Genomic DNA, 13427 nt, shown 5'->3' with positions numbered 1-13427 from the left:
TTATTCAAAAATTTGCAACAATTACATGTTCATATAATAATAGGTATAAAACATCTGTTATTTAAATACATATTATTTGGTAATCAAAAGCTCCAGCAATATCAATAACAACACTTGCCATATCTCCACCATGGAATACCATTCGTCCGTTATTAGTTGCTTATTTCTTCTAATCATCCGCACATAGTATAAAGTATTAGTGTCACATGCAGTATTCAATACTTAAGTCAACTGTGTAAAAATAAATGTTCTATCATATAGCTACCTGAAGTGTTATTCATGCCAGACTTCCTTAGCTCGATGAAATAGGAGGATTAGTTCCTATTTCAGTGTTTAGTTTCTCCATAATAGAAACAGCACTAATCATTTTGACCCTTTCTTGATTTCTTGGGTTTATTATGTATTTACCTTAACCAAACTATAGGTCTCTTAGATTACACAATCTCTCAGACCTTTTTTTTATCCAATGAGTGAACAAGTTTTAACCAAATTCTACTATTCTAGATGAATATTTGTTTTACTTGAAGAAACATCTTATATGATTCATAATTCTCCAAGACCTTATGTATTTCAACGGTCATTATTCTATTATGATGTGAATGATGTGAGACACATCACATCATCACAATAATGCTTCCACCAAGCATTATGATCAGGATGGTAGGCAGAGGTTATTCAGGAATAGAATCTTTCAGTACATATAATTTTTATTTATCCTTGAGGAAAAATATCAAGGCCTCATGCCAGTTATATAAATTATAATCATCAAATGTTACTACTTATTGGAACTCAACAAAAGAGAGGTTGTCTAGGGTCGTATGAGTATTAGCAGTCGTTTACAAAATTTAACAAAAATTTCATTTAGTATTCTCAATATTAATTTTTAAAAATTAATACATTTTATTGTTTCTAAAACATTAATTTATTAAAATCTAGGATCCAAGTTACGAAACAAGTAAATGATTTGGTAACATTTATCCTATACACTTAATCCAACTCGGTAGGTAGCAATTACCAATTCTTTCAAAATTTAATTCCTAGAAAATGGGATTCTAACTAACTATTGTTTAACTTGGCATGTTTGATCACATCTATGCGTCGGACATCTAATTCTTAGGTGACATTTATCACACAAGGTTCCCAATCAAGTAATCCTTCTTGAAACAACTCGTGGCATTGACATTCCACTAGTGGTTAGGTGACCCGTCTCCCGCTAGCATATTCGAAAATCACTTCACTATCATAAGACAAAATCCAAGTGGTTAGGTGACCTATCTCCCACAAAGACCGTACAAATGGTAAGTGAATATTCTTCAAAAGGGACAACAATGGCTTGCATTTTTAAGGAAATGTTTTATATATGTTTTACAAATATAGTAATAAAAACATGGTCTTATGAATATTGCATGCATCCAACAATTTATATATGTACCTTTTGTAAAAAAAAAAATCATATCCCTTGTATAAGGTTCTTTAGGTTCCAAATAAAACTTCATTTTATTAATTGTTATCTGTAATAAATTATAAACAAATATCCCATATTTAAGGTTTAGTCATAGAGCGCTTTAAAAACTGATTATAGTTTTTTAATAAAACTTCATTTTATAGTTAAGGCTTAGAGTTTTGGATGAGTTTCAAAATCATCATTTTAAATCTCCTTTGAATGATCAAAATCCTATGACCTTATGAATTTGTAAAATAAAACTCTTTTTATTTATAAACTCATTTCACATACATCTTATGTCAAAAAGATATATTTTGATAAAGCCAAAACTAAGGTGATGATAATAATGTTTTAAATCACATTTAGCATGCTTAAAATATAATATAAACATGTTGCATTTTAAAAAAAACTAATATCATATATAAAGTTTTGACGTAAAAATAATACATAATATTATAGTTTAATGTTATAACGCTTTAAACCGATTTTAATCTTTTTGATAAAAATCTTATTTATTACAAAAAGCATGGAGTTTAAATATAGTTTAAAACACATTTCAAACCATTTTAAATATTTTAAAGTTGGCTATTAAAAGTTTTACAATAAAACTATTTTTAATAAAAACTCAATTTTAAATGTTTTAATAAAAAAACTCATTTATAAACATCTTGTGTTATCTTTTAAATATTTATTTCTCAAACTCCAAGTGGTGTTAATTTATGATAAAATGTTTTTTTAACAAGTAAAAAATATTTTCATACATAAAACATAACATATAACCACATAAAATAAAACATCACAAGCAAGCATCAAAAGTGTATAAACCAAGCCATTTTCTAGTAATAATTTTTGTGAGTAAACATAAAATTTATTAAGTCTTTTCTAACGGACTAATGGACATTTCAAAAGGTCTTCAAGCTCTTACTTGCTAAGATAACTTTCTCTTGCAAAAAGAATTTCAAGGCACCATGTGTTGTAGATGTCATGACACTTAAACCATTAAGATTATAATTAAGCTCAAGATTGGGAGTATAGTATCAAGTGGTTAAGACATAACAAATATTCAAGATGTTCATTTCTTCAACTTGTTATATTTGGTAAAATTAAAAAAAAAAAAAAAAAAAAAAAAAAAAAAAAAAAATACAAGTAATATAACTAATTTATTACATACAAAAACTTCTTACCTTCCTAGCAAAAATTTCCTTCTTATTTGATCTTGACTATATATAGGATATAGATCCGGTAAGAAATTTTTTTTTTATAGGAAGGTAAGAAGTTTTTTTTCTATATATTTTTTTGACGAACAAAATAAATGAATCACTAGATGATTCATTTGTAAGATGATTCACAAGAAAAAATTCCCAAAAAAACATCTTTATGATTCATTTTTAAGTAAATTAAGAAAAAATTCACTTTTATTACAATTTTAGTGAATAACAACAAAATCATTGTATAAATGAATCATCGAGATGTTTTTTTGAGAATTTTTTCTTGTGAATCATTTTACAAATAAATCATCTAATGATTCATTTTGTTTGTTCGCGAAAAAATATGTAGAAAAAAAACTTCTTACCTTCCTACCAAAAATTTCCTTCTTATTTGATCTTGACTATATATATATATATATATATATATATATATATATATATATATATATATATATATATATATATATATATATATATATCACATCTCATGAATAAATAATATCAATGAAACATAACAAAATAGTCCTAATGTTTTGTTTATAAACTAAGACAACTTTATACAACCAAATCTATGAAAAAATTGATTGCATACAAAAAACAATTATAAAAAAACAAGTTGTTATAAAAAATATATTTAGTGATTTTTTTACCAAAAGATATATCAAATATATTTTCCAAAACCAAAGGTTATCAAGCAGTTAAATAAAATTTTCTAACATGTAAAAAATGCTCCGATACCATTGATGAGTTTTGGGAAGCAAAAAAAACAATTTTTTTATGAAACAATTTTAAGCGGCAAACGCAAGACTTTAAAATAACTAATTTATTTTTGGCTAAATTTCATATATATCCTTATTAAACGTTTAAATATTGTAATTACTCGACTTAAATTCTTAATATGGTATTTGCCCTTCTTAATTTTTTTTAAATAGTGGATTTGCTCAGATCTATTTTTTAAACAATTTTTATTATTTAAGAATCTTTTTTTATATATTAAAATCATCAAAAAAAAAAACAACCAAATAGACCATAATACCCTGGCCTTCTAAATCACAAGAATCCATTACGTGCGACATTTGGAATCACGAACGAAATATGTAACCCTGCCTCTTCTTCTTTTTTTCATGCCTTCTGCCAATAATTTGTTGTAGTCGTATACCCATCAGGTAATTTTATGTTTTGTATGTATACATATGTACATATTAAGAAGGAGTTTAGCGGTGAAGTCGACTCTGCAATTGCTACATTTCTAGTCTATCACTGTTGACTCTTCTATTGGCCATGCAGATCTCACGCATCTCTTTAAAGTCGCAAATCATGAAGCTACAAAATCTCGTTCACATGTCGGTTACTTAGGGTGGTTAGTATCAATGTGTAAATTATTCAATAATAGTCCCAAAATATTAACAAGCAATGTAATTATGATAATCTGTATGGTTCCACTTTCTCCATATTCTAATATATATATTGTAGACCATAGTAGTTCCAAAACACTAATGGCCCACAAACCAAAAGCTCTCCACATTTGTTGTGATTTACCTACATGATTACCTACAGTTTATATCTGATCAGTTCTTGCGATTTTTTAAGCTATCTGTAGTTCTAATCACGAATTGAATAATCAATTAACAAATACAAAACATAAAATTACATGATGATTATACGATTGCAACAAAGATTGGCAGAAGGCGCGAAAAAAAAGTAGAGGCAGTGTTACAATATCGATGGTGATTCCAATTTACGGAGGTAATGGATTATTGTGATTTAGTTGAAAGGGTATTATTGTCCATCTAGTTATTTATTTATTTTTTGATGGTTTTAACATATAAAAAATGGTTTTTAAATAATAAATATTGTTTAAAAAATAGATTTGGGCATATCTGATATTTTAAAACATTAAAAAGGGAAAATACGATATTTAGAGGTTATGCTGGATAAATACGATATTTAGCCTTTTAATAAGGGTATATACGAAATTCTCCCTTTATTTTTATGATCATTTTAACAAAACCATCAAGAGGATCCAATTAAATAAACTAAAAAGATTATGACAACCATAGTACGTTAAGAATACAACATTTGAAGAATTTGATCCCACTTGGTTTTCGAGAGTTGATGAAGATGGGAAAAATTGAAGAATAGATATTCTCTATAATGTATCCACCAAAAAGATTAAGACACCAAGAATGATAGTTCTCTCTTGTATGAAGTACTTCTTAAGGCTTTAAGTACATATCACAAATAAGCACTAAAGGAGAAGCACTTCTAAGCACCAAATCTTCACTTAGCTTCAAAACACAAGAAGAGAAGGAAGTAACAATCAATCAAATAACTAGTTAGTCTTCTCCTTATATAGTATAGTGCAAGTAGTAAGTATCATACCTTTCATAAATGAAAGCATGGGATAAAAGGAAGAGACATGGGGTGTAAGGGGTTACTTTACAAGCAACCTCGCCATCTCCATCACTACCTACGACTTTGACAAGGAATAAGTCTAAGCATGGGTGTCTTTCACTACTTATTGTATACAAGTATATAAACCTTTTATTTATATAAACTAACTTTATATAAATGGAATACAAAGGGTCCAAAAAGATGTACACAACATATAAATCATAAACTATGAATTACAAGCTGTTTTTTTCTCTTTTAGAAAATATTATTTCCATAAATAATAATTTCCCACTTAAATACAAGAGTTGAATATATTTATTAATAATCAAATTACTTAATAAATAATCAATATGTGGCAACTTGCTAAAGGTGTGACCCTATAGGATCATAAGTTATTGGCAAACATAATTTCTAAATGATATATTCTTAAGCATATAGATCTACCAATTTCCCTAATTACTCAGCCTCCAATCGCATAAAAGCCCCTCACGTCAAAACTCTTGCCTCCTTACATGCATTGTTGGTGTTTTATGTTTGAGATGGGAGCTTGAAAAGGAAGCAAACCATTCTAGTGCCAAGGGAAGCAAGGTCCAGATTTTTTCCCTTCATCTTCATAGCTCTTCGAACCTTTTTAACATATAAAGTCTCCACCTTTATGTGATTTGCTTAATAGATCTAGGTTTTTTTTATCACGCTTTAGTCCTTTTTATGGATTTGGATGGAGTTGTGGAACTCTCATGTCCTAAAGGTTATGTTTCATGGTCCCCTGGACCCCTAGTGGTGGACAGAAGTGATTTTTGTCTTGACTTTTGATCTATGCATTATTCTAGTAGCATTTTGGACTCCTTAAGGTTTAGGGTTTGAGCTATAGATTTCTTTGGACTTTTGAATGGATAAAGTTGGAAACTTTATCCATTAAAACCCATGTTGGATTCATATTTGAGAATGTTAACCTTTGGCTGGAGAGATTAAGCATTTAATAGAACAAGTGCTCTTCTTAGAGAAGCGCGATGCGACTAAGGGAGGGTCACGATACGAGCCTAAAGATGGATTCACAACTGTTTGTCACCTACTAGTCGCAATGCGACCAAGAGCCCGGTCGCGATGTGTTGACCCACCTGACCATCGACTTTTGACTAGTTTTAATTTTGGTAAAACTTTGATGGATATGAGTTTTAGACTAAGAATAGGTCTCTGATTGGTATTAGGTGGTTCATGTTACCATATTCGTTGATGTTGACTCGCATATGAGGCTTGTGGTTGATTAGCTAGACCCAAGTGAGTTTTCTCATTATAATATGTGTGACATTACATGTCTAATGTGTGGTAGGATGTTTGTGTGCTATATGTATACAAGTATGTGATAGACTAGGATAGCATTGTGTTAGTATATGTGTCAGGTTTGCTTGTTGGGTTATGTTAGTATTGATATATCGTCGAGTGGATGCTTAGGGGTTATGCGTAGTTATGATATGATATCCTTATAATTCTTGATCTAGCCATATTACATGGTTCTTGTTTGATATATTACTCTCGAGTACGAACATTTGTCTGACTGGCTATCTTTTTCTCGATTACGTATGACTCCACATTCATAAGGTGAATCGTCAATAATAGTTGGACCTTTGTAAGTTTGTATATTGGTTAAGGTATGTGATTTGTGGATATTACCGATGTGCTTTTTCAACTCTTCATATTTAGGTAAGTTATCTCATTATATTTTGTGTTACAATATATATCATTTGCATGATAGGATGTTGACATATTGTAGTATGTTGATTAGTTAAGTAGGCTAGTATAATCTTTGCATGTTGATTGTTTGATTGTATGATATGTTGATATTTTATGTTGAGAAGTTAATGGTGGAACCATACTATAGTTATAAGCCTAGAATACTCATTGTTGATGACTAGACTGCATTGGAGCCGTTAGTCACCGTTGATGACTAGACGGCACGAGAGTTGTTAGTTGCTGTTGATGACCATATGACATGGGAGAAGTTAGTCGCGATTGATTAGGTTGATCAATACTAGAGTCAAGAGCCTTTGTTTTGTATGCATTGTATATGTGATGTGATATATGGTATATTGGGGAACTCATTAAGATTTGTGCTTACATTGTTAAGTTGAACATTTTTCAAGTTGTTCGGGTACAAAAAGGATGGGGTAGGCATGACTTGTAGCACATGGGTCTTGGTACGTATTTCTTTCTAAGTATTTTGCATTTTTGGCCCTAGACTCGGCGAGTTAAAGGACCAACTCGCCGAGTAGAAGCGGGACGGGACGCGGGATTTAAGTGATGGACTCGACGAGTCGGGTCCCGGACTTGACGAGTAGACCCTGTCTGGACAAAAACCCTAATATGAGGGTTTGCACCCTATTTAAGCAATGTTATGTCGGCCACAACGTCCCTTATGCTCCTAGAACACCTCTCATTGAAACCCTAGCCGTTATTGAAGCAATCTAAGCCTTGTTGGGGGATTTTGGTGCTTGTGGTCTTAAGAAGGAAGGAGAAAGGCTTGAGGAAGCAAGTAAAGACCAAGGGAACCCGAGTTTGTGCACCTTATACAGTTCATTGAAGGTAAAAAGTTGTAACCTTGCTCTTTCATTTGTTAAATCCCTTTTTGGGGAAGATTTAGGGCTTTTTAAGCCAAACAAGGTGGCCAACCATGATTTCAAACATGGTTGGGGGTCAAGACTTCGGATCTAAGTCTTGGAAGGAGTCACAAAGCAGATTTGGGTTGCTTTTGCACCCAAGGAAGGTCCCATGAAACATAAGAGTCATTTTAGAGCCTTTTTGGCTCAAAAGTCCCATGCATGCACGTAAAGTTCAAAACTTTACGTGCTAGATCGAGCTTAGGGGATTGGATCTATCATTTATTCAAAGGTTGTACATCATAAATCGAGGAAATAGAGCATGGACATTACCGACTCGGCGAGTCCGTTCCTGGGACTCGACGAGTCCAAGGCTTTGAGTCCCATATCTGTTGAGGGTCAAAGAACTTAGTTGGGTGATTAGAAGGGTTGTAGCAGGGCATAAAGAGTGACCCAACGCATTGGACTTAGTTTTAGACCTGGATTTCATGGGACTCGATGAGTACTAGAACAGACTCGGCGAGTCCAAGACAATCTCCTTAAGATTGAAGATGAACCCGACGAGTTGTTCATACAACTCGGCGAGTCGAGGTCAGGACTTGTTCATCAGATGAAGGTGACACTTAGTTAATTATCATTAAGCCAACCATACTAAACAAGAAAAGTCTAGCCAAAGTCAACCATATTTCTCCCATTGACACTTAGTTAATTATCATTAAGCCAACCATAGTGTCTAATTATAATTAACTAAGTGTCCATCTAATGAAAACCAAAGTCAACCATATTTCTATCATTGATTTACATCAAACTCTTGTTGTTGAATTGTAATTTCTAAGTCTTAGTATAACTTTAGTTTCTTTAAACAACCAAAAGATTAAAACCCCTATTTTTTACTTTTATTTTTGTTTCACAAGTATTTGTACATAAAGATTTTCATATACAAATTGAATCAGTCTCTGTGGATTCGATCCCCTTGCCATTATATACTATCGTGTGTGCAATATATGGGGTTATTTATTTTGTTGGCATCGATAACCACTAGTGGGGGTTTGGGTTTTAGAAGAACGAAGCTTTAATATGTCGTCGATTTTTTAGATCTGGTCTTCAAAGTCACCAGAGCGACAAAGAAACAAAGTCACCGACTTCGTTGGTAGAGGAACAAAGGCAGCTCCTACGACGAGAGGAACAATGAAGGCTGGGTATCACGATGGAGGTAAGATGCTTATGGTGTTTAGTGTTTTTTCGTTCAAATTCATAAGAGAAATAGAAATCATGTTGGATGATTGTTCGGTAGAGTGTTGGTAGTCTACTGGAGGGCCGTTGGTGTGGTGGTTGTGAGCAGTGGTGCTAAATTTCCTCTAGGTGCTTAAAAGTGTGGGTCGTAGTATTCCAATCAAAAGGAATGGTATAAAGGGTGGGACCCATTTTTATTTTTATTATTTAAAAATCAGAAATAATTAAAAGAAAATAAAAAAAATGCATAATAGTCTTTTTATATATGTCAGAGATCAAAATCGTAACAGAATTATATTATAAGGACTGTTTGAGTTAAAAAAAAATTATGGACAAAACATACAGATTAACCCAAATCACATGGACTATTTATGTACTTTATGATAGTTTTTAGGAAAAATTGTAAGTTTGGTCTCTATAATTTGTTCTGATGTAAAATGAATAAAATACCTTGTGTAAAAAGCACTTAAAATGAGTTAACGGATGGAAGATAACATGGGTTATTCGTCACGATTAAAGCTATAATAAAATCTGAGGTTATGGACCAAATTTACAATTTTGAAACCATAAAGAGCAAAATCCTTGAAAAGGCAAATGAAATTCATTATTTTTGAACCACATATATTATGATTATCTCCAACCTTTAACATTATATTTTTACATTATATTTATAATTATAATTATAGTGTAAAAGATAGTGTATACATTAAAGTCTTCCAACTCATTACATTATATTTAACACTAAAAAGAATATTTTAAATATATTGTTTTTTATTCAATACTATATAGTTATATAGTGTTACACTAAAATATAAGGATATATATAATATAGGGTTAAACATTATAATATAATTTACTAGGTGTGAGACCTATGTATTACATGAGTTTATTTAAAAAAATTAAATATGAAATTTTAACAATTTGGAAAGTTTGAATTTATAAGAAAAATGAGAAAAATTTTAAATTATTAAATTTAATGAGGCTTTAATGTATTGAATACATTATATATAAACCATTTTTAATAAATACCTTACATATATATTAGTTTACATATTAAATGTGAAATTTTAATTTAATAAAATAAAAAATACAATAAAATGGTAAGTGAAAAATAGAAAATTTAAAAATTCTAAAAAATGTTATGTGTCCAAATAAAGGAGAAGAGATCATGTGGAAAAAAACATTAATTTATTCATTTATTAGGTGTGAGACTCGTATATTATACGAGTTGATTTAAAAAAAATTAAACATTAAAATATAAGTAGTAAATATTTTTCAATGTAAAACTTTAAAATAAGAAACTTAGAAACATATTCATTGCAATTTAATATCATATATATTATATTTAATATTATATATATAAATATATGATTTTAATTTTAAAAATTAAAACAAATCAGAAATTGACAAGTCGATAATATTTTTTTCAAAATTACAATAAAATAACAAATGTCAAAATTAATGAGAAATTCACAAATAACAAAAAAAAACTTTATTTATCATATTATAGTAGACTAGGTGTGAGGCCCGTATATTATACGGGTTGATTTAAAAAAAATAAACATTAAATTAAGTGTAAACATAAAATATTTTTTAATGTACAACTTTAAAATAAGAAAGGAAAAATGTATTTATTGCAATTTAATATCATATATATGATATTTAATACTTTATATATATAAGTATATATGACTTTAATTTTAAAAATTGAAAAAAAATCAAAAATTGACAAGTGGATAATATTTATTTTAAAAATACCACAAAATGACAAATGTCATATTATAGTAGACTAGGTGTGAGACCCGTATATTATACGGGTTGATTTAAAAAAAATAAACATTAAATTAAGTGTAAACATAAAATATTTTTTAATGTACAATTTTAAAATAAGAAAGGAAAAATGTATTTATTGCAATTTAATATCATATATATGATATTTAATACTTTACATATATAAGTATATATGACTTTAATTTTAAAAATTGAAAAAAAAAATCAAAAATTGACAAATGGATAATATTTATTTCAAAAATACCACAAAATGACAAGTGTCAAAACTCATGAGAGATTGACACGTGGAGGATACTTTAAAAATGCTTTTTTACGTTTTATATTTACTTACTAGGTGTGAGACCCATGTATTACATGGGTTTAATTAAAAAAAATATATGAAACTTTAACAATTTGAAAAGTTTGAATTTATAAGAAAAATGAAAAAAAAATTTGAATTATTCAAATTATTGAAACTTCAATGTATTAAATACATTACATATATAAACCCTTTCTAATAAATACTTTACATATATATTACCTTAGACATTAAATGTGCAATTTTAATTTAATAAAATGAAAAATACATTAAAATGACAAGTGGAAAATAAAAAATTTAAATTTTTTAGAAAATGCCAAGTGTCCAAACGAAAGAGAAGAGGACATGTGGCAAAAAAAAAAAAAAACTTTCATTTATTATATAGATTAGGTACGCAGGTTCCACTTCAATTTCTCTAATTTTTCCCCAAAAGCGAAACCCTAACGATGAATTCCATACACAGGAGCATCGCATCCATCTTCACACGCCCAAACGTCGGATTAAACAATCTGAACTCAGATCTACAGCAATGGCGGGGTATCCGGGTGAAGATTCTGAACAACAATTTGGAGAGAGGACTGACTTATATGCAGAGGATAATGCAATCTAGTGGCATCGAACGAATGATAAAAAACGAACAGCTATATCACATCAAGAACTCAGAGAAGCGAATTTTGGCTCGAAAGAATCTACAGCGTAGGCTTAAATCCCAAGACCTGGCTCGTAAGCTCAAGTCGATTCTTGTTAGAAAAGTCAGGTACGAGGATGCGTTTTTAATTGTTTTAAGTTTATGCAATACGTGTTTTTAGGTATTTAGACGATTGCACTTATGTTTTGATATGTGGTTCATGAACGTAGACATCGATTTTGGAATATATTGCTGCAGGGTGAAATGAAAATGACCACTTAATGTCACAACTAAGATTGTTATTTGGTATGATGGAATTGAAGTGTTTGTTTCGTTGGAATAAAAAAAATGTTGTTTGTTTTGCCTGGTGGAATGGAATGGAATGGACAATTCTTGAAGGAATGTGATTCCTCCCATTTTGTTAGCCATATGATGTTTTTGTTTTCCATTCCAACATGAAATTGTTTAAAAAATTGCTATAACCTTTTTTCTTCATATGTGACTTTTAGCAACACAAACCTTTCCAGAAAAAAAATCATGTTTTAACATGTATATGAAAATTCATTCCATTCCTACATGTAATCATGGAATGTAATAAGCATGAAAAAAGGGTTAGGAGAACATTATATATTGACAAGTTTTTTAGTAGAAATGGTGATAAATACTAGTAATAATTTGATAATATCTGTTGTACTTTTAATAATTACCTTATCAGGAGCCATTGACATAGTGAGCAAAAATAAGATCGACTTATCAAAACTTAATTACTGCATAGTTATATTAGTTTGTTTATTTTTCAATTTTTGAGCTTTTGAAGTACTAAAAAAATCTGCTATTTTTTTACATGTTTTTGACCATTCTAATCTGACATGATGCAGGGGTTATTGAGGGGGAATGCACCAGAGAATTGTTACGTTGATTTTGATATAACTTTTATAATTTTTTAATCAAAAAGTTTGTTTGTTTGATGCCAAAATATGTAGTTCTTCGTCTTTCTGCATATATAAAGACTATCTGGACCCATCAATTTTGACTTCAATTTGAAATAAGTCTAAGCTTTATATGTAAAACCTCACACAACAAATTTAACTATAAGGCCTTTTCATTTCGTATGGTTTCAAAGATTAAATATCATCATGTAGACACTAAACTTTGATATTTTTATTTTAATATGTAATGTATCTCAAGTTACTTCTATTACCAATACCATTGAGCTCATATTTTTGCGTCGGAAATAAAAATTCTAAATTTGCGAGTTTAAAAAATTGGTTGCATGTTTTGTTGTTTCACACTTGTCTCTATCGTTCATTTTTGCCAACTTCAGTCATAATTACAATAAAATTTCAGATATATTTGAAAAAAAAAAATGATCGGTAAAACCGTGTAACTGATATCATTTGCCTGTCGATAATAGATACAAATGTAGTGTTGCCGTGCTATTTCCAGTGAATTTTAAGATATTTTACTTACATCAACTCGGTCAAAGTATTTTTTTTTTTTTTTATATCATTGAATGAATTGTTTTTTAAGTCAATAATATCTAACCATTTTTATTTTACTAAATATTCTTCTACAATTAACATTTTTATTCAATAGTATTCTATTTTACTACCCTTGATATATGGAACATTTAAAACTTTATTATTTTTGACTAGTTATTATTTTTCATACAATATTAAATATTATTTTAAAATGTTTATATGGTATTTTTATTATTTTTTATTTTTATAACAATCTACTTAATGTAATGGTGTATGATAAATATGGATTCTAGATTTAATAGTAGTTATTTTAATTTTCATGCCTTGTAATATATTAATTTTATTTAATGTTATTG

The 13427-nt window shown here is 29.4% G+C and overlaps 1 protein-coding gene across 1 annotated transcript; it reads left to right on the top strand.

Moving 5' to 3' along the window:
- Positions 1–11357: 11357 nt before the first annotated feature.
- On the top strand, positions 11358–12698 carry LOC111892312 (uncharacterized). The gene is made up of 2 exons (XM_023888389.2): positions 11358–11719; positions 12469–12698. Exons 1-2 carry the CDS (start codon positions 11409–11411, stop codon positions 12476–12478), a joined length of 321 nt encoding a protein of 106 aa, XP_023744157.1. The 5' UTR covers positions 11358–11408; the 3' UTR covers positions 12479–12698.
- The last annotated feature ends 729 nt before the right edge of the window (positions 12699–13427 follow it).

Source organism: Lactuca sativa, chromosome 4 (assembly GCF_002870075.4).
Source record: "Lactuca sativa cultivar Salinas chromosome 4, Lsat_Salinas_v11, whole genome shotgun sequence".
In the NCBI taxonomy this organism is placed as follows: domain Eukaryota; kingdom Viridiplantae; phylum Streptophyta; class Magnoliopsida; order Asterales; family Asteraceae; genus Lactuca; species Lactuca sativa.
Note: the sequence above shows the minus strand (reverse complement) of the source record. Positions and strands in the feature narration are given on the sequence as shown.